This window comes from Bos javanicus, chromosome 23 (genome assembly GCF_032452875.1).
Source record: "Bos javanicus breed banteng chromosome 23, ARS-OSU_banteng_1.0, whole genome shotgun sequence".
Lineage (NCBI taxonomy): Eukaryota > Metazoa > Chordata > Mammalia > Artiodactyla > Bovidae > Bos > Bos javanicus.
In genome coordinates, this window is record NC_083890.1 from 48406532 (window position 1) to 48428523 (window position 21992).

The 21992-nt window shown below is 56.9% G+C and overlaps 1 protein-coding gene across 7 annotated transcripts in view; it reads right to left on the minus strand.

The window, feature by feature from the left end:
• The window catches only part of RREB1 (ras responsive element binding protein 1), a 166797-nt gene that overhangs the window by 5327 nt on the left and 139478 nt on the right, over positions 1 to 21992 (minus strand). For 6 of the 7 annotated variants that reach the window (XM_061398926.1, XM_061398927.1, XM_061398924.1 and 3 more), the window contains exons 9-11: positions 14541 to 14730; positions 10851 to 13710; positions 4511 to 4672 (exon numbers count right to left, since the gene is read on the minus strand). In XM_061398926.1, coding sequence (XP_061254910.1) covers positions 4511 to 4672; positions 10851 to 13710; positions 14541 to 14730 — 3212 coding nt within the window. The remainder of the gene's footprint in view (positions 1 to 4510; positions 4673 to 10850; positions 13711 to 14540; positions 14731 to 21992) is intronic. The other variant, XM_061398930.1, reaches the window with a different exon arrangement.

Here is a 21992-nt window from a genome sequence, read left to right on the forward strand (position 1 = left end):
CATCCCCCAGGCGGATCTGAGGTTAATTTTAAAAAGGAGCCTCCACATGGGCGCACACACAGGCTGGGGTCCCAGGCTGCCTGCGCCTGCGACCTCCGCCTTCCCCTCCACCCCTGGAGCTGTCCCCTCCACCTCCCCCCCACCCCCTCCCCGGGAACACACAGGGATGCTCCGGGTCCCCAGGGGTGGGCGAGCGGCTCAGGGCAGCCAGACAGACAGGACCGCGAGAGGACAGCGGGCGCATTCCAGAGACTCGCAGCGCGAGGGAGGTTGAGGAAGCCGAGCGGGAGAAGTTATTTTCCAGAGCAGAGAGCCGTATACACATGCAGCATACAAAGGACCAGGCCCCGCCCCCCCCCCCGGGATCTAGGGGCTCACGGGAGGTGGCAGAGCCAGGGTTCGGTGTCTGCAGTCCAGAGGCTCCCACCTGACGGCTGGTCTCCGGGAGAGCTCGCGGGCAACAGGAGACACATGCACACCTGTGTGCACACCTGAGGGCCCCCTGGCTGCTGTTGGGACCCGGGTAGGGAGCGGAGACGTTTCCTATCTCTCGACTGGTTCCTACCTGTCCACTCTCCACAGCAAAACCAGATGTGGACAGTCCGCCGGTTTCTATCGGCCTTCTTAAGGGCGGGCCCCCTGGGAACACTGTCGACACCCAAGAGATGACGGTATTGATCAAAAGCACCATCTCCTCGCCATTCTAGTCGAACAAGGTCTCAGCCCCTTATCCATCATGAGCTCTGAGGGTGAAGCTGAAGCTTGCTGAGCCCAACTTTTAACTACAGTACAACGGCCGGGGGACTGCTGCGGCGGCAGGCTGACGGAACCCATTCTGCGGCAGACACGGCTCGCGCCGCCCTCACAAGGCCCGTTCTCTGAGCTCGGGTTCACAAACCGAACCCGGCCCCTCCCCTGCCGTGTGCAGACCAGCACCACGCCGGCCTGAGGCACAGGCTCTGTGATCTGGGCAGAGATCAGGGCTGTGATCTCTGGGCTGGCGGCGAAGCAAAGGCATCGGCTCCACCAAGGCCCGCTACACGGCTCTCCCGCTTCCTTCTCTCCGTTGGTTTCACTCTGACTACTTTTTGGCAGCCTCTGTGCAAGTATCTCAGAAGGTTTCAGAAGGAAGCAAGTAATTGTGGGCTGAGTATAAAATTTCTGACAATAAATGGCTTTTGGCAATTACCCAAAAGATTAAAGAAGATTCCCGAGATACATACATATATACACACCCACACCAACATCTAGGCCATTTTCCAAGGAAAAATCAGATGCTCATTTTCTTTAATTGTTCGGAGAGCACCTTTTAAATGGATTTTGGTGTAAACTTCAAAATAAAAAAGTACAGAATGCTTGGTTTCCTATTTATTGGTTCGGTGGGTAGTTACATTAAAACCAAAGGTGTGGGGGGGAAGCCAAGGGGTATATGTGTGTGTGTGGTTACTTCCTGTCTCAGAACATTCTAGCCTGTTCCACTAATCACTATTTTTCTTTTTCACCAAAAGAACATGGGTTATTTAAGATTTCGATTGCAGTAGAATATATTTAAGATGATAAACTAAGTGAATTCTGAAACCAAACCCAAGTCAACATACTCAGATCAGTGTTTTGACCGCGGGGCCTTCCTCAGCGGGGGTGATGCTCTCTTTGAAGGCAGCGGAGGCCAGCTCGTTTCCTCTGGGGAGCTTGGCCGCCTTCTGCCCGACGTCCACCAGGGGGCGTTTTCAGCAGCCGGGCCCTTGCAGTTGCAAGCCACTCCAAGAGCTTTTTCTTGAGCGCAACGGACTTAACCTCTTGGGTCTCGTGGACTCGCAACGTACAAGACCAGGCCCTACGCGGACCTCGCTCTCCTCACCACGCGCCCTCCCCAAATGCAGGCGGCTGAGCTGGTGACTTTTGTAAGCCATGCGGCTTTAAACATTTTCTGTTCCCGTCAGCCAGGCCCTTGTTTGTGACGCGAATCTAAGAAAACTGCTAGAGGAAGCAGACAGCCTCTGAAGGCACTCGTAGATAAAGCTCCTCTCTTGTGAGAGTGAAGACCTCCGTGTCAAGCGAACAAGTAAACATCTACTGCTTCTGAGAAATCTCAGGCTCTCCAACTGAGCTGACAACCTACGTCCTAAACATCCATCTGCCTGGGCAGGGGCGAGGCCGGGAGTAAGGGGCCCGGCCCACACGGGCATGAGGGGCTTCAGGGCAGCAAAGGGGGCCACCTTACAGCGACAGTTTCAAAACACCCATGCTGGGGAGTTCCCTGGCTTTGAATGCGGTGGGCCCTGGTTCAACCCCTGGTCAGGGAAGTTAAGATTCCAAAGGCCACGCAGCCTGGCCAAAAAACCCGAAAAACTTCATGCTAACATTGATTTGAAAAGTCACCCGCAGGTGCCCACAAACAGGAAGGCTGCGACAAGCATCACCTGAGGAAGACCCAGGAGCATCCTCCGAGGGGACAAAGTGCACCTCAGTCTCAGCCTGGCTCTGAATGATCAACACGTCCCTTTCAGCTAACATTGCCCCATCCCAGCACTGTCCCCGTTCCTCTGGGGAAAATCTGGGGCACACTGTGATGAGAGACCTTCTGTGATTGAGAAAGTCAGACCTATGTTGCAAAACATGTTCTGGGATTTTTCTGAAAATGCAACCCAGGCATATAAACCTAGAAATCCCTCAAGAACGGCCTGGGTCGTTTCCTGCCTTTGTGTTTTTATGGTTTTTCTCCAAAGCCTGACTTTTTTCACTTCATGGGAAGAAGCCTGAAAGAAACCTCCACCCTCCATCGCCCTTACCTGGTGTGAAAAGCTCTCGAAAGCACGGAGCTCCTGCTCCCCGACCCTCCTTCTCTCGTCTTCTCTCTCAGCCTTCTTTCTCACCGCGGACTGTGACCACAATTACACCAAACCTATATTTTCTCTATGCTGGTTTTTCGTTACAACTCTCACTGAATTTTCTTTTTCTAGAGGCTTTGTCCCTTAAAGGAAACCTATACACCCTCCAGGCAGGGTCGAGGTGAGGAGGGTGCTGTGAAACTTGGAAAAGCCAAACTCATAACTGCAGTTTATAAAACAAGTACCCCCACCGTGAAGACGTGGAGCTACCCGGAGGCTAAGACTAGCTTCGCGTCTGCAGGAGCCCTGGTTTGGGTGCTCCCTGGTCACACAGCTCAAGATGCTGAACCCAAAGTGTGCATCGTGGCTGTTACACTTTAAGACTCGTCTGCCAGCGTGGGCGCCAAGGGCGCCCCGCGGTCCCCTGGGAACCTTGATGGGCTGCAAGAGTGGGGCCGGGCAGAACCTGACGTGGCAGCGGAGACTCAGACACTGGCAGGGCCGTCCCAACGAAGCTGCGCCCTGCCAGCCCAGTGGCCAGCTTCGCGGGGTGAATGGCAGGTCACCCAGCACCATGGGCCCGAGGGCAGCAGTCACAGCAAGACTCCGTGGGCGCCCGGACTCCTCTCCACTAGCAGATCCTGGCCAGTCACGTGGGCCTGGAAGCCGGAGGGTCTGACCATGGCCGAGGGCATGGCGTCTCTCTGGCTGGGGGGAGGCGTGGCCCCGAGAAGAGGTTCCGCACCGACCCCCTCCCCGTCTCTGACAACACGGACGAGGCGGCCGGGGGCGGGGGCTAGAGCCGGCCCTCCAGTCCACGCTCACTCCCAGGAGAGGGGGACCCCCGCCCCACTCAGTCTGAGGGCAGGAAGCATGGGACACAGTGCCCAGGAACAGTAGGAAAACACACCTGGGGGGAGTCTCCTCGGCTTCAAAAAATGGGGAAAAGTCAAGCTTTCGCCATCCGTCACACTGAACCCACACCTGCAACACTTCCTCAGCGTCAGCCCCCGGCCCCGCGTCTGGGCCACCCAAAGGCAGCGATGCTTGGTGTTGTTTCGGGGGTGAGGGACACAAACCCCCAGCGGTTGGAGATAATGGAAGGCACTCAACAGAGAACATGAGTAAATACAGAAGCTGGAAGGGAAAAAGGCGGCGGGGGACGCACGGGCAGCCGTTAATTGCTCTGGAGGGCTGGAGGAAGGAAGCGCGTATCAGCACACGAGAATAATACCCGGATTCGGAGCAAGCGGAGATGGGATTAGAGAAAGGACATGCACAGTGCTTTCTCAAACAGGACTAAGGTTTTTACTGGGAAGAGAGTTATTGAAAAGAAAACACTCCGCCTGGCCGGCCCCTCCCCGTGGGGGGCGGGGCATCGAGGGTTCCTGCAGGACCTTCCCAGCCGGCCCATCCCTGCCCTGTAGGACAAGGCCCCCGCTGGGGTTTCCCAAAACACCAGCCCAGCGCTTCCACATCCCTCTCAGACGTGTTCCTACAAAGAGCGGGACTGCTCACCCTCCCGCACCGCCCAGCTCTAGGGGGCAAAGGGCAAGAGCAGGCGTGGGGGGGTGGGGAGGGGAAGGTCAGACCTTCCCCAGCAGCTGGGACACGCGGGCTCCTGCAGAGAAAGGGAGGCCGGGCGGCTAAGGGCGCCCCTCTCCACCGCCTGGAGGCACTACCTGTGCTATCACGGGCTCCATCACTCTCTTTTGACTGGGGGATAAGCCCATTTCTTCTCAGGGAACAGGCGGTAACTCCGTGTTTGCGCAACTGGTGTCGTTCACAGTTAGATTTGGTGGAAAAGAAGGCACCGCATTTTTGACAAGGGAAGGGTTTCTGACCTGAATCGGGGGAAAAAAAATACATATTTACCTGGCTTTCTACTGCAGCGAAAAAGGAAAGTCTGCTTCCGGTTCCTTCTCCGGGGATCACTGGCATTGGTTCCCACCCCCCACCCCTTTCAAGAAAATAAACAAAACACAGTAAGAAATGAACCCCGAGAACTTCAATAAGGCAAACGGTCATCTTCCCTCATCCTGAGTGGATAATGGGTTTGTCTTTAAAATACTGAAAGTTAACAATGAAAGCAAGACACATATCTTTAAAATAAATCTCACAATTAAAAAAAAAAAATCTTACATAATAACAAGAACAGAGGTGAGAGGAGGGACGTGCGCAGGCCCCCGCCCGTGGCCGCCACAGCGAGGATGCCAGCGCACACCCCAGCCTGGCAGCACTGCAGACGCGGGGCACCGAACAGGATGGAGGGCCATCTCGAAACCCCGGGGGTCTCTAGGGGTCTGACCCGCCCACCTGGACAGGAAGAGCTGAGTCCTGGACTTCCCAGGGCGCCTCCCGCCCGACCTCTGCTCAAGGGTCCTGTGGCTCTAGCCAGCTAGACGGCCTGGGCGGGGGTGGGGCGGTGTCGGGTCTGCCCCCTCACTTTACACTCTTTCCGGTGGGAGATGAGGGGCCAGCAGGGACGAGTCTCCCCAGAGACCACGTGCTCCACTCAGCACCCCGAGTGTGAAGAAGCTGGGTCCCCGAGCGCCCCCCCAACCTGCCTGACCTGGCCACTATCTGCTGTGACCAGCGCCCCCTCCTTCTGTTAGGATTCCTTCTGGGGGCTCCATGGCGCCTGATCTGCGCCTGCAAGGATGGACGCATGGCAGAGCCAGGGCACAGAGTGAGGAGGAAGAGAAGCAAAGAAGAGGGGGGCAGGGAAGGGAGGGCGTGGGCTTCAGGGCACGGGGCGTGCTATCATCTCCTGCCTCACTGGAGTCCTCTGCTTTCCCCAGCTGCCACGTTCCAAGGTCACTGGGAAAAGGCTTTGTATAGCAACAAACAGGGCTCACCGCTATCTCATGACCCCAGGGCTGCCCTGGTTGGACACACACACACCCTCCGCCCCCCCCCCCCGCCCCCCCCACCCCCGCCACAAGACACAGCAGGCAGCCAGCCAGCGCTGCTCCCTCGACCTGCCGATGGGGGCTGGCCTTCCATTTCGATCCCCACGCGCATCACCAGGCCCCAGAGCCGGTGAAGGCACACAAGCCCACACGTGGGGAATGGACAACATGGGCCTGGCGCCGAGATTCCCAGGACGGGAAGGGCTCGCACTGCCTGAATCCACACAGCCCAAGTTTGAGCATCAGCTATAGCCAAAGAAAGGGACGTCCACTCTCCTCTGAGAGATGGTTCCAGACTGCTGGTAGAGGTTTTTAAATACAGATGTCTAGAACCATCAAAGACAGTGCAATTAGAAGGACGGGTAAGTGGAATCAGAAACCAGTCATGTGCAGGGCTTCCCTGGGGGTTTGGCGGTAAAGAATCCGCCTGCCAGTGCAGGAGACCGGGGTTCATTCGATCTCTGGTCCGGGAAGGTCCCACACACATGCTGAGCAATTAGGTCCTAGGGCCACAACCACTGAGCCTGTGCTCTGGAGTCCAGGAGCCACACCTCCCGAGCCCAGACGCCTTGATCCTGCGCTCTGCAACCAGAGAAGCCAGCACAGTAAGAAGCCAGTGCCTCATGACCGGAGAGCAGCCCCACGCGCTGCGACTAGAGAAAAGCTCGTGCACAGCAACAAAGACCCAGCACAGCTGCAAATTTTAAAAACAGTTACTCTAGGGAGCTCCACGTGGGCCTGAGAGGATGAACTGGAGAACCCGTGCTTCGCAAACCTTGCAGATGTTTTGTGCTAAATTTATAAAAATTCCCATGTTAAAAAAAAAAGTCATGGCTTTTTGTGTGAAGACGAGTTGTCAAGTATTTTAATGTTTTCTTTGTGTGTGTGTGTGTGCCCTTCAAATTACTTCTTTTCACTAAATGTCAAACCTAATGTTTAATAATTATTTAGGCTCTGTTGTAAGGAAGAAGAAAATATTTTCCCTTTAACATTTCATTCTCCAAAAGCAACAATCACAGTCTCCCTGAGTCAGGCCAGTGTGAAAACACGAGAAACAGGCCTGAGAAGAAAACAAGTCAGAAGCTGTGACTGTGAGCTGTAATCTGGTTCTTGATTTCACACAGAGCGGCTGGCTTCTTGCTTCTCCCTACTATATGAGGTACCCTACGATCTCCACACTGGTAAACGCTTCACTTTTACAGCCGGTTTCAAGAGCCAGGCGGATATCTCATGATGAGGAAGATTCATGCTAAGGTTAAGTTTAGAAACCAACTCAATGACCTGGAAGTACTGTATCCAATTAGGAAGATTCCCAAAGTGACAACCAACGGGAGTCTTTAAAAAGTCCCCCTTTCACTGCGTAAGTCACACATTTTTAAATAGCAGCATGCCCTCCAGACACACGGACAGAGGAAAACAAAAACCCTTCTAGTATTTTATTGTCACAGTCTTCAGAAAAGCCTTGCTGACTGGTGATCCGTGTCGAAGGTATCTGATGATTTTACCCATTTGGTAACAGCCACAGAAGACTGCGTTAGCAGGGCTGTTTCTAAGCGCACCTGTGACCACAGGCACCAAAGACCTTTGACACCAAATGCACCTTTGCACCAAAGACCTATGACACCCTGCGACCCACACTCGCGGTGTCGGAACAGGCAAGAAACGAGAGAAATTTTACAAGAGGCACATGGCGCTGTCTGGCAGGCAGGGCAGGAGGGAATCAAGGGTGAACGCCCAGAGTAAGTGTGATGACCTGGCTTCACCCCCTCAGCCAGCTCTCCATCGCCCTACTGCCCCCGGGTCTCTTTCTTTCAGGATTGGGCAGAGACAACGCAGGGCTGGCCAGGAAGACGCTCCCAGACCTGCTGCCTAAGAAGGTGAAAAGCAGTCAAACCCCAGCGAGGTTGGGAGCACTCTCCACACAGAGGTGTGCATCCCACTGGGAGCGCGCTCCAAACTGAGGCGTGGATCCCACTGGGAGGGTGCTCCACAGAGGCGTGCATCCCACTGGGAGCACTCTCCACAGACGTGTGCATCCCACTGGGAGCATTCTCCACAGAGGCGTGCATCCTACTGGGAGCGCGCTCCACAGAGGCGTGCATCCCACTGGGAGCACGCTCCACAGAGGTGTGCATCCCACTGGGAGTGTGCTCCACACTGAGGCGTGCATCCCACTGGGAACACTCTCCACAGGTGTGCATCCCACTGGGAGCACTCACCACAGAAGCGTGCATCCCGCTAAGAGCACTCTCCACAGAGGTGTGCATCCCACTGGGAGCACTCTCCACAGAGGTATGCATCCCACTGGGAGTGTGCTCCACACTGAGGCGTGCATCCCACTGGGAGCCCGCTCCACACTGAGGCGTGCATCCCACTGGGAACACTCTCCACAGGTGTGCATCCCACTGGAAGCACTCTGGGAGCACTCACCACAGAGGCGTGCATCCCGCTGGGAGCGCGCTCCACAGAGGCGTGCATCCCGCTGGGAGCGCGCTCCACAGAGGCCTGCATCCCGCTGGGAGCGTGCTCCACACTGAGGCGTGCATCCCACAGATTCCAGCCCCAACGCAGTATCTGTGAACAGAGAGTGGGAAAGGTAGGTGGGATCCAGGCTGGAAGAAACATCACTGAGACCAACCACGAGGAAGCGGGCGAGGCCAGGGACTAGGACCGGCAGAGCTGGAGGCACCTCAGCCCTCACAGGGTCCCGACGCTCCATTTCAGCAGGAGGAAGTTGGGTGGGGCTGAAATGAACCATTTTCTGGCACTGTCTTTTCTACCTGTAGCCTGAAAACACACGGGATGCGCACGAGGGGAAAAGGCGGAAACCAGAGAGCCATCTTCTGAAGAGGCGGACTGGTCAGGCCGAGAAGGAAGGAACCAGGGCGGCTCCCCTCAACTAGATGCCTCGGGCCAGCAGAGGAGCGGAAGGAGGAAGCAGCTGTGAGTGGAGACCACGCCAGGTCACGAAGTGCGCCAGCCATGCCAGCTTCCTCCTGAGACACGGTTCCTAGAACCCGAGTCACGCAGAGAGGGCTGCGACCACACGCCCCTTGCCTGAGCAACAGTGAACCCCCAGCTGGACACTCAGCCTCTGGGTTGCTTAATGCTGCCTGTTTAGGTGGCGGGATGGCCTGCAAACATGTCTGGGAGATCCTGCAGAGATGATGGAATTCCCTGTCCCTGCTGCTGAACACTCTCTAAAATCACTAGGCAGCTTGATGCAGAGATTGCCTCTGGAAGCCGAGGCTGTGAAACAGCAGAGTAGAGTAACTGAGCCCCCGGGGCGCCGGCCTCTGTCCGGGCCAAAGTGTGTGGCTAACACCATCCTGTCAGCAGCTCGGGGTCCGCAGCCATGCTGCACCTTGTCTCAAACCACCTCCCCATCCTATGCCTTGGGGATGGGTCAGGACACGCACGCCCCCCCCCACATGCTCAGACAGGGCCGGGGCGGCGGCAGGGGACCCAGCCAGGCTCCCAACCCAGGACCACCACTGAACGCCTGCAGGCAAATCACTCAACCCGCCCTGGGCCTCGGTCTCCTCCGGGCAAGATGGGGACAGCATGGCCCTCGTGGCCTGTCACCAAGACCAGCTCTGGACAGCTGCTCCGCCCTCCAGAGACAAGGCCTGCGATGCCCACGGCAGCAACACAGGGCAGACAGACAGGGACAGAGCCCTCAGGGGCGCGGTGACTGAGCAGGGAAAACAAGGTCCTGCCTGCCCCCACCTGCCCCGTCTCCCACTCCCCTCTCCCCCGCTCCGTGCCCACACCTCCAAATCATAAACCAAGAGGACGCTTGGGCACTTGAAGGGAACTTCTGCCAGATGCCTACAGAGACTTGGCACAAGTCTGGAGAGGAAGTACCGGCCGCACAGTCCTCTCAGGGAGACTGTGGGTTTGCCGGGAAGAGAACAGAACGTCCGAGAGTCGGGGGGACCTGCTGGGCCCGGGGCGCCGGGGGAGGAGTGAGTGGGCAGGCAGCGCCGGCTCCTCAGACCCGACCAGCTGGCTGCTGAGAAGTCGGAAGAGGAGTGTTCACTTCTCAGAGACCCTGCAGATGACAGGCGGGCACAACCCCAACAGGGCGGCAAGAGAGACTGCCGTGGGGGGTGCCTTCTAAGAAACACTTTCCTCCTGAAGCCCCCCAGGGCCCCCGTCACCCGCAACGGCTCTGCCACCCCCTCCCCATGTCCCCCTTCAGCCTACCCCAAACAGTGCATGGGAGATGCGTACCCTAAAAGCCATCTGTCGCTTATTTGAAATCCAAGACTTAACTGGGGTCCTGTGTTTTATCTGGCAATCTTGTACCGTACAACTCTTTTGTTCTGTCTCAGGTCCGATCACTTTATATTTGGGTGGTCATCTCCAAAAGGTTAAGAATCTCACCCAAACTACCCTTAGTTCAAAGACATAAATCCTGTTTGAATCCTCAGTGACTCAGAATTAAGATGGAAGTTGCATAGTCACTTGACCATTAACTACCTGGAGTCAAATTACTTAAAGTGTGTTTCTTATCTTAAACTTCTCTTTATAATATACGAAAACATTTGAAAAATACTCTGGGGCTATCTGTTTGACAACTTAAACCTGTTACTTAGAAGAATATATTCGCATGTTTCTCTGGAACAATCCACCTTAGTACAAGTAAAAAAATTTTTTAATTCTAAAACTAGTCTGACACTAATGATCATGATAACCAGGAGAAGGTGTCATTGCCTCATTGAACTGAAAAGTGGCTGCACAATCTGCAATATTTCCCTTTAGAATACACAGCAGTCAAAAGAACATCACAGAATGTTTGCAGTTTTAAAAGCTGCCTTGAGGATGGGATGCAAAATCTTCTGTCAAAGTCCCCGCTCCCTTAGGTGCCTCCTCCCAACCAAGGGATGAGATGGCCCAGGATCACCGCACCTGAAAACACCCCACCACCTCCCTTTTCCAGACGCCCTTGGGGGCCCAGACGACGGAGACAGGCCATTCTGGTTACAGACTCTTGGGCCATCAGGCAAGCCCCCCAACTCCTGGGACTGAAGAGGAGGACAAGCTGGGAATCGGGGTGGGGAGGAGGGCCGCCGTGGCTCCCATTCCTCGCCGCCCGCTCTCTTACCAGTGTGCGTGAGCATGTGCCTCTGCAGGGAGCTGGCCCAGGGGAAGACCCGCGAGCAGTGCGGGCAATTGATCTTCTGCAGGCAGTTGGCATATGAGTTGCGCTTCGCCCTCAGCAGCCTGTCCTCGGGTGGGCTGCCCTGCTCCTCGTCGCTGGGCCCGTTGTGGTCTGCGGGGGCTGCGGCCACCTCGTCCTGGGCGTCGTCCTCCGCGCTCTGCAGGAATGGGCTGAACTTGTTGGTGTCCGTGGTGGCCAGCATCTTCTCGATACTGGCGAACTCCCCGCTGGAGTCCAGGTCCACCCCACCGCTGCTGCGCGCCCGGCTCCGCGCCCCCCTCTTCCGGCCCCTCTTCTTCGACAAGCCGGCTGGTCCCTGCTCGGTGGGCGAGGCTGCCTCTGGGCTGTTGGCGGAGGGCGGTGAGTCACTGGATTCTTTCAGGCTGGTGATGTCGGTGGTGGCTTTGGGGAGGGCACCCCCGATGCCATCTGAGGCCGCGGCAGTACCACTGGTTCCTCCCGGCCCCGGGTCGGCCACCTTGGTCTTCAGCAAGGTGGGGGCCGAGGACACAGATGAGATGATCTGGGCGATGGAGGCCAGTGGGGGCAACTCGTCTGTCACGGGGGGCTTTGGCAAGAGCAGGGGGGGCTTGGGGCGCAGCGGCCGCAGCAAGGCCGGGCTGCCGAGGGTTGAGCTGCCCAAGAGCGGAGAGCTGTTGACTAGGGCTGAGGAATAGAGGGGCACGGCGAGTTGAACGGGGCCCTGCAGGGGCAGCGCTGCGGCTTCCAGAGGGCTGGCCGCCGAGGATGCTGCGGCAGGGACCCCCGGCTTCTCCAGGGGCCCGCTGGCGCCCAAGGTCGCTGGCAGCGTGGGGCAGGCTGGTGGGCCTGGGGAGGCCTGCTCGCTGCTCCCAGGTTCCTGCTCAGGCTTCTTGGCCTCCCCGGGAGCAGCCGAGTCCTTGTCTCCTCTCCGGAAGTTCTTGGGGATAGACAGGTCGATGGGCTCCATGGAGCAATCGTAGGGAGCGGAGGGGCTCAGGAAGGCAGCTGCGTTCTCCTGCTTCACTTGGATCAGGGCCAGGCCCTTCTGGGAGAAGTCCAGGGGCTCGTTGAAGTCAGTGGCGAGGTTATTGGCGGGCTCCACTTTGACGGCAACGTGCGCGGGCAGAGGCTGGGCGGGGCCCGCGGGAAGAAAGCCGTTCTGGGGCTCCAAGAAGGCGGCCAGGGGCTTGCGCTCGCCCTCGTCGGTGCGGCCCGGGGCCTCGGCGGGGGTGTTGGCGGGGCCCAGGCCGTCGGCCGCCAGGACGTAGCTCTCAATGTCGCGCTCAGGCACGTGCAGGTGCTGCTTGAGCACGTGGTGGATGCAGTTGCGCTTGGCCGAGAAGGCAGCGCTGCACTCCTTGCACTCGAAGGGCTTGCGGGGCTTGGGGCAGCCGCCCAGGCCGCGGCCGCAGTGCGCGCGCATGTGGACGCGGAGCGCACGGTAGTGCTTCAGGTCCTCGCCACACAGCCGGCACACGGTGTCGGGGGAGCACAAAGTGTCCACCAGCTCGGGCGTGCTGCTCGTCACGTACTCGATGTTCTTCTCGATGTCCTTCCGTGTGGCCTTGAGGTGCTTCTTGCGCAGGTGCCGCTCGCAGTTGGCCTTGACCGTGAAGGGGTAGTGGCAGATCTTGCAGATGTAGGGCCGCTCGCCACTGTGCGTGCGCAGGTGGCGGATAAGCGCGGCCTTGTCGGCGGCAATGTAGTCGCAGATGTTGCACTGGTAGGGCGAGATGCCCAGGTGGGAGCGCACGTGCGCGCGCAGCACGCCCGAGAAGGCGAACACCTGGCTGCAGAAGCGGCAGGGGTAGAGCACCTTGCGCACGGCCGGCGCCTTCTTGCCGCCGGGGCCCGCCACGATGGCCTTGAGGTCCCCCTCCGCGATCTCCTGCTTGATCTTGGCCTCCACGCTCAGCGGCAGCAGCGCCTCCAGGAGGCTGTCCTGCTCCAGCTGCGTCTTCACCTCGGCCTGGCCAGGCAGCTCGAGGCGCGGCGGCTGCAGGAAGAGCTGCGCCCCCGACTTGGGCGGCAGCAGGTGGGCGCCAGGGGCCGCCTCCGCCGTGCCCTTGAGGAGCTTCAGCGGTGGCGGGGGCAGGTTAGGGCTGACGCAGCCGGGGGAGGCCTGCTGGGTGTTGACCAGGGGCGGGGGTGTGGAGGTGGCCACCACCGTGCGCGGCGCGGCCAGGGGCTTTGGCTTCAGAGGGGGCATGTGCTTGAAGACGGCCTGCAGTGGCGCGGCGGGCGCCTTGGCCAGCGGCGGGAGGCCGACCTGGGGCGGCGCGGCTGCAGCCATCTTCAGGATCTGCTGGATGTCCGCTAGCTCGATGGCCGGCTCCCCGGAGATGGGCTTCACCACGATGCTGCTGTCGGGCTGGATGATGAAGCCCTTCTGGAAGGGCTGCAGGGCCAGGTGCTTCACGCTGTCCGCGGCGGCCGGGAGGACGGCAAGCGCCCCGCCCAGGGCAGCGGCGTCGAAGGGGGCCAGGCTGAGCAGGCCGGCGCAGCCGGGCTCCTGAGGTAGCTGGCACCGCAGTGCCTGGAGCTGGATCGCCTGGTTGTCGTCTGGCGGCGGCTCCTCCGCCGGCGCAGGCCGCACGTCCTCCGCGTGCTGCAGGCCCAGCACCGCCAGAAAGACCTTCTGGTCCGGGTCGTCGCCCGGCGGGGCCCTGGCCTGCAGCCGGTCCGGGCTCTGGTTGGCAGCCACGTGCGTCTGCTTGTGTAGGGTGAGCGAGGAGAGCATGGGGAAGGCCTTGTCGCACGTGTCGCAGACGAAGCGGTGCTGCTCACTGATGCACCTGCGCAGGTTCGTTTCACACCAGGCCTGCGGGGAAGCCGGCAGAGAGGAGTCAGCAACTGCTCCTGGCTGCACTGCAGGCCTGGCCAGGCCCTTATCCCAGCCCGAGGGGAGCCCACCCTCCCCTGCCCGCAAATACCCCTCGGCCTGAGAAAGGAGCACCAGCTACAAAGCACCTTAGGAACCTCAGCTGCCCAATGAGGGAGGCAGTCTCCAGGGCCTCTGGGCAGAGTGGCAGGAAAGTGCCATGAAGTACCACCACCACAGAGGCTGGGTTCTCTCTTTAAAAACGTGGTCCCTACAAAACTAAATGATGGTAACTCCCTGCCATCAGTGGAGACTGGGCTTCCTCTGACTGTGGGCGACAGGCACCACCTGAGAAGGGCCTCCAGGGAGAATGAGGGGGTGGCGGCTGGGGCTACAAGAGCACATAGACGTGGGTACACACGCGGATATATGCATGCGTATACATGTGGGTGTGTGCACACAGACGCATGCACATGAGTGTATACATACAGGATAAGACACTGAGCCTGGGGCTTCTGAAGAATTTCACTGTTGGTATCTTTTACCTCGATTTTTGAAAATTTCAAAGAATGACCGCCAAAGTAGCTTTGGCAGGTATTTTATAAGCAGAGAAGGAATGCAGCTCAGGTTAACAATGACCCAGAACGTTTGAACAGAAACTACAATGCCAGAGATATTTAGCCGTGATATGCATGTTAAAGAACCACTGTTAACAATACAGATTCAATTCAGCTAGGGTTGTGAGGGGCAGACCGAGCCCAAAGGGCAGCGTCTTAAGGAGAGCCTGCCTCGGGTGGGGAAGCTGGGTCCCGCCTTGGCCAATGGCGTACCTGAGAGATGCGGGGAAACTTCCGACAGGAGAAGTCGGTGAAGCCCAAGTCGTGGAAGCCGGCGGGGATGGCGGGGTTGTTCTGGATGAAAGGCCGTCCCAGCGCGTCCCTGGGGAGCTGCCTGTGGACCAGTGCATTGTGGCGCAGCAGGCCGCGGTGTGTGCGAAAGGTGACGCAGCAGACGTCGCACCTGCCAGGAGAGAGCACAGGCCATGAGGCGGCGGCCGCGGCCGTGGCGCTGCCCGTCCGGCAGCTGCATGGGGTTCCCTCCTGCTTCAAGCGAGCAAAATAAAGAGGCTGTGATGTCAAGAAGCCAACCAGCTCCTGCTGAGCGACACCAAACTCCTTAAAAAAAAAAAAAAAAAAAGAGGTCCTCCCGGCCCCAGGCACTCCATCTGTGTAGACGGCACAGGTGTGAACAGGGCTGGCAACCTGAGGCCACCTGCTCTAACCTGCATTTACATTATGTGGAGCGAACACATCCCACCCCCAGCTCCGTGGATTCTGATGATCAGAAATGTTCGGAAGCCAGAAAACGCAGATCTCCACAGCAGCTGGAGCAGTCACAGCAGCATCCCTGATGTGTGACTGGGGGAACGGTGATCGAGCCCTCCAGCCAACTGGAGTGGGTGACGGTGGCCGTGCAGTCCCGCTGCGATGCCCCTGGCCTCTGAGTAGTAACTATAGCTCCCGAGGGCACCCACAGAGGCAGCACGCCACCTGACCTTCATCCTCCAGAGGGAAACACGGACGCAAGACAACAGCTGGCCACGCGGTGGAGGCCACGCAGCCCGGAAGCAGCAAAGCCGAGACACCAGCCCTGTTCACGTGCCCACCCTCCCCTGCCACCAAAGTGGCTCCCTGCCCTAGAAGGCTCTTACAAATGCAGTCCACCAGAAGAGGAATGTCGTGCTCCACCTCAGAGACGATCGCATACACCTGACCTGGCCTGGGCCACATGGATGCATCACAAATACCACTTCATAATGTAATGGTATCTCCGTTTCCGCCACGTTTCAGATCAGGCTCCTAGGTCTTCACTGAGCCCAATCACCATGAGGACATCACCCATACCCTCCGGACCTGCACTGCATACAGACGCCATGAGAGCCTTATTTAAATGGAACTGAAACATCCCCAGTCACAGGGGTCCGTCTCACAGGCCCAGCCATGTCAGGCAGTGTAGACCTGGGGTGCTCCCAGGATCACAGGCGGTCCCCCTGGACAGCACCTCTTTCCAACCACATTCACATCCCCACGTGCTCCCACAGAAATCCCAGGCAGGTCTTTTCCCTGCCTTTCGAGAAGGAACCTGGGGCGCAGAGGGGCACAGCAACCTGCCCGAGCTGACACTGCACACACCTGAGGGGAAACTCTTTTGGCTTTGAAATTCTCTGCAAACCAAAGATGACACCTCACCTGTGAGGCGGCTGAGCTTCACAGGTGGCACCAAGGCAGCACCAAGTCTGTGCAGCTCCACTCCTGTGTCGGGCCGTGATGGCCCAGAAATCGTGGTCCCGTGTCTCTACCCCCCCCACCCTCTTGACACGCCTACCCTCTCACTGTTGAAATTCAGTGTTATCATTCTGTTAAATTTAGCACAGTGGGTGCCGGTGAGCCACTTGGAACACAACCCCCTCTTGAGGGGCTGCTGCTTAAGCTCACCAACGGTGATAAAGGCTTAGGGGCAGTGATGGCTGCAGGGAGCCCAATGCCTTTAGGTGTGGAAAGATCTCGCAGCTGTGGCCTGCACAGCGCAGCTTCCGTGTCCCCGGACCCTGCTTCCTGCCACTGTTCAGATTCTCCCGCCCCACTGCCCCCCTCCCCCGACCCCACATCATCAACTTTCCTCTCTGTCCTGTCTAGGCCCGGAGCAGGTGAAGGTACCGCCTGGAAGCTGGTCTGTGCCTTCTCTGGTAGGTGAGGTGAGAGGTAAGGAAGACAGGGAGCTGTCTGCGGCGGGCCCTTGGGCATCTCACCTGAGGTCTACGATGGCTCCCTCCTCCTAGTTAACCATTACCACTAACGACATACATTTTGTGTAGAATATTTGCAGAGTATTTACAATTAATATTTACCAGCACCAGGACCTCGCAACATCTAAGCTCACAGCCTGCTAGCAACCCAGGGAGTGTGTGATGGCCCCATCACACTGGAAGTCGAGGCCCTGTCCCCACTCAGCGACGGAAGACAGCAGGGCGCGCTCCATCTGCTGGAGGCAGGCTCCTCGAGCAAAGTCAGGTAAAGGGGGTGGGGTGGGAACTTCATTTAAAAAAAGTCACGCACATTATTTTACTCAACCCATTCAGTGGACCCTTATTATTTGCAGATTCCGTGTTTGTGAATTTGCCTCCTTGCTAAAATCTGCAAACCCACATTTTTTGTGGCATGTTCTGGGACAGGGTGGGAGGAGTCAGCCGCTCGACACACATGTTCCCCGCTGGGCTTGGTCAAGGAGATGCTCAGCTCTGACTGGAAGCGAGTGTCCTTCTCGTCATCTGTTTCCCGCCGCTTCTCTAGCGCTTCAGGGCCTCTTGCTGATGATTCTGTTTAAAATGGTCACCAAGAGCAGAGCTGAGCGCCGCTCAGTGTCCCCAACAGCTAGAAGCCCGTGACGGGCTTTGTGGAGAAAAATACGCGTGTGAGATGAGCTACAGTGCCATCAGCTGTTTGAGTTCAGTGGTCATGTGTCAATGGTATATATTAAACAGAAATACACTTAATAAAACAAGTTTATGTACTGATTACTACATGAAAATGTGAGCAGAGGCTTGCAGGAAACAAACCCCACGTTTCCTCCAGGAACAATGGTCCAGTGTCTGCTAACTCTGCGTTCCTGGAACCCTTATAGAACGTACCTACTGTGGAACGAGAGCCCACGGCTTGTTCCCTCACCCATCTTTTCTGGGGGCCAAGGTCTAGTTCCACCGAGTGAAGACCGATGTCCTTCTCACGGTGTGAGGTGCTGTGATACGACATCTCTGCTTTCTGGCTTTAGACGATTTAAGGTAGAGCAAGAACTGAGGTTTCTGCAAACCAAACCCAACCAGCACCTAGGTTCTCATGATCAATCCTCTCGCCTGTTCACACAGGTCTTGTTCACCCTACATTTGACAGAAAAACAAATAACTACAAAACCTACCCAATCTGAATTATCTGCAAGTCTGCCCAAGTTCGTTTTCATAGAGACTATTAAAAAAAAAAATTCACTGGCTTATACAGCAAATAATTACAAGCATTACTGACATAAACAGGTTGGGGAGAGAGAATCCTCTCAGCAGCCGGCACGTCAACCGCAGGTGAGCAGGTGGGCGTGGGCAGAGGGCTGCATTCTTGGACTTTCAACCTTAGAGTTGAAAGGTTTTTAAGCACATGTCGCAAATAGGCTTGCTGTCTGAGAAATGTCTGTGTTATGTATATTTTTGTATTTATATATACACATGTATTTGCATGCATGTGTACCAGGCATATTCAGTTCAGTTCAGTTGCTCAGTTGTGTCCGACTCTTTGTCCAACCCTGTGGACTGCAGCACGCTAGGCTTCCCTGTCCATCACCAACTCCTGGAGTTTACTCAAAGTCATGACCATTGAGTCGGTGATGCCATCCCACCATTTCATCCTCTGTTGGCCCCTTCTCCTGCCCTCAATCTTTCCCAGCATCAGGGTCTTTTCCAATGAGTCAGTTCTTCGCATCATGTGGCCAAAGTATTGGAGTTTCAGCTTGAGCATCAGTCCTTCCAATGAACGTTCAGGACTGATTTCCTTTAGGATGGACTGGTTGGATCTCCTTGCAGTCCAAGGGACTCTCAAGAGTCTTTTCCAACACCACAGTTCAAAACTATCAATTCTTAAGCACTCAACTTTCATTATAGTCTGACTCTCACATCTATACATGACTACTAGAAAAACCAAAGCTTTGGCTAGACGGACCTTTGTTGGCAAGGTAATGTCTCTGCTTTTTAATATGCTGTCTAGGATGGCCATAGCTTTTCTTCCAAGGAATATATTAAAATATAAAAATAGAAAGTTTTAGAGGATGAGCAAAAAAAAAAAAAAAAAATCCTGTTACTTTGCTCTTGTGCCCGAAATCTTTTTGGGCACCCTCCTCTTTTGAGCCCACGGCCTCAGTGTGGGCTGCTCTGGCATTCCGTGTGGGGCACCACACACGGGTCACACGGGATGAGGGTACCTCGGAAGGTGGTGATGTGGACTTACTGCCCGCTCCCACACCCGTGAATTTATCTAGGCGTATCTGTTTCCTCCTCCATTCTCTTGTTGACCTTCAATCCCCTCCCGTTTCTGGCCGGTGGGACCAAGTCCCACCCATGGTGAGTGCTCAGCACACACGTGGCAGAAGCGCTCGGTGCCAGCCATAGGCCGCATCCTCGAGGGCGGGTGCGGAGCGGTGGGGCCTGGGCATGGGACCCAGACGCTGGGAGCCGGGAGTCAGAGTGGGTGGCCTTGGACAGCTTGTTTCATCTGTATTCCAGCTGCCTGCTGTGAAAAACTTCCCAGACGTGGCTGAGATAAGACTCCCTCAGGACCTTGTGCAAACCAGGCTCCCAGGGCCACGGCGGATGGGCTGGCATCAGAGGAACTAGGGGAGGGACCCAGGAATCTGCAGGTGAGCAAGCACACCAGGTGCCTCTTATGTCAGACAAGCTGGGAAAATAAATGACAGTGAGAAGTAAGCAAGAGGTCTGGAATATCTGGACAACTGTGGCTGCAGGCTGGGAGCGCTCTCTCCCTTGCTGCAGAGCCCTGTTCTCTCCCATCCGTATGTGGGCACCTTCAGAGTTACTCTGTTAACAAAGGTAACACTATGCTTGGAGAACTGCAAGGTACTAGACCAAACCTCTCCATTACTTTACCATGCTAGGAACAAAAAAACCATAACCCATTTCCTGGGAACTATCAGCAAACACAAAAATGCAGAAAACGTGGCATTTCAGTTTCAAAGGGATGCCCTGTCCTGTGCACTCGAGAACTTCACAGAACAGCAGAGGGTCTCCCCTGACGCTGGGCCACCTGGGGATGCCCTGGGAGGAATGCGTGCCCTTTCCAGTCCCTGCCCCGTGCCCTCTGCCTCCTTCCTCAGCAGCCCTCCGCCACACTTCACTCTGGAGCCACAGCCCCAACTCAGAGCCTCCTCATGACATGAAACGAGCCCTCCATCCACCACATCACACCTCTGTTTCCACAGGATTTCAACCAAGGTGCTCCTGTTTCACTTCTGATACGATACAGCCTGTCATCTCACAAACAAACTTTTCAAAAAGTGGCAGAGGAAAAAAAGCAAAATACCCTGCTTTGAAATCTGAAGCACCTCCAAAGGCTGGCTGAACGGAGGAAAGAACCCTCCGGGGGAAAGCGCCGCCTCCTGTCACACTTGGACCTGTCTGTGGACAGACTTTAATGAAACCACAGCAGAGGAACGTCGCCCAGAGATGGTTAGGCTGCCTTTGTCAGCCAGACACTCGGTTCCTCTGGAGGTCCAGTGGGGGTCACTGCAAACCTGCGGGCGGCGCTGCTGGCTGCAGACACAGGCCTGGGGCTGGCTGCTAACCTCACTCGGGCCTGTCGCCGTCATGAGGGCCGCAGCCTCTGGTCGGGTGGTCCCCAGCACTCTCCTCTCACCCCCCGGTTTGCGGGGGGCGGGGGATCTTGCAACCCTGCCAGGAACTCATGAACAGCACGCTGTAAAATATTTAGATGAAGTGGAACTGTGCTTGGAGACACAGCAGAGGGGGTGCTGCAGGACAATTTCATTTTGCAAGTGATCTGACGACACGCCAGAGGGAGACCGCACAGAGAGGCTGTGTGTGGATTTTCTGGCACTGGAGATGGCCCAAAGTTGGAAACTGAGGGTGACTTTTCCAAGTGGAAACTCACTTCGCTGTCAGTAAGATAAATGCATTTAATGGGGGGAAGTGTATCTAGCTGTAGGGCTTCAAGAAGGTAATAAAATTCCATCCACTCTTCAGAGAACACACCTTTCTTGTTTTCAAGCCACACACTGAAATAGACTGCCATAAAGACGACAAATTTAAGTAAAGGTGAGATTACTTAACGAAACTCAGGGATGAAAACTAATATGGACATCCTGCCTGCCCTTGCCTTACGGAAGGACGATCACCTACATGTGAATGCCAAATCCTTCTGCTCACAGGAGTGGTGTTTCTGTGCCCCCGGCAGCTCACCAGGGCCCGCTGTACCCAGAACACTTGAATTCCAGCACATGCTGGCCAGTGCTTCGACGAGAAAGGAAGCCCGTTTGGTCCAGAATGCTGGGAGGGCACCCCACTCCTCCAACTGTGGGCTCCTTCCTCCCACGAGGATGCTCTTTTCGGGGGCAGGGGCAGCAGTTTACTGGGGTGGGGGTGGGGGGCTCAGGTTTGGGGGCCTGCAGAGCTGGAGCTTCTGGAAGCGGAAGGGGAGGCCGCTGTCTGAGGCTTGTCTGTTCCACCCACCATGGCAGCACCTGCAGCGTCACAGAGGGGTGTGGGGAGGGGTGAGGTGGAGACAGGAGGGGCTGGGCTGGGGGTCCCAGGGGAGAGAAATGCCTCCGGGGCAGCTCGCAGCAGAGGGAGCCAAGTTTCCATCGTGGCCCTCGGGATTCAAAGGAACAGATGGCAGGACTGGGGGCTGCCAGCGCTGGGCCGGAGAGAGGCAGCGCCCAGGCGCCCGCAAGACGGGCCCACCCTGTCCCTTCTTGTCCAGAGACCACAGAAACTCACGGTCCCTCGGCACTGGGGCTGTGCCCCAAGACTGCCAGCGCTGCAAAGAGTGCGCCGTGGACGTGGTCAGAGAAGGCTGACCCCCACGGGAGCGGCAAGCCACACTGATCCTGAGTTCCCTTGCTGGTCCCAGCTCAGCTTTGGCCCCTGAAGCAGGCGGACAGGACAGTGAGGCTGGGGCGGGGCCGCAGCTCCAGGAGGTCGGGGAGTGCTCGCCCAGAGGCTGGGATCAACCCGTTCAGTTCTCACAGGACTCCGATGCAAATGAGTGACGTTCAGGCCCAGATCCACGACTAGTCTCAACAAAGCAAGAGTCAGGATCTTAAAGACACGGGGTGGAAGACTGACACGTACCACCGTGCAGCCAATGGGGCAGAACACCGCGGAGGCCGTTCTTTACAACACGTGCCCTTCCTTCCTCCTTGGTTATTTTTCAGACGAAAACTGCAGAATCCTGGGCTGGTGTGGGCTCTGTGCAGGGCGAGGGGGACAGGAAGGAGCCGGCCTCAGAGTAGGGCTGACAGGGAATCGGCAGGACTGAGTCACAATAAACGCTTCAGCCATGAAGCAGGGAACCGGCAGCCACTGTTGGCGCAGGTTTCCCGAGTAACCTTCCTGAAGGATCCACAGTGGGAGGGGAGCTCACACGCTCACAGAAGACAGAGTCAAGTCAAGATAAATGTGGAGGCAAGATCGCCAGCAGCAGAATCTAAAG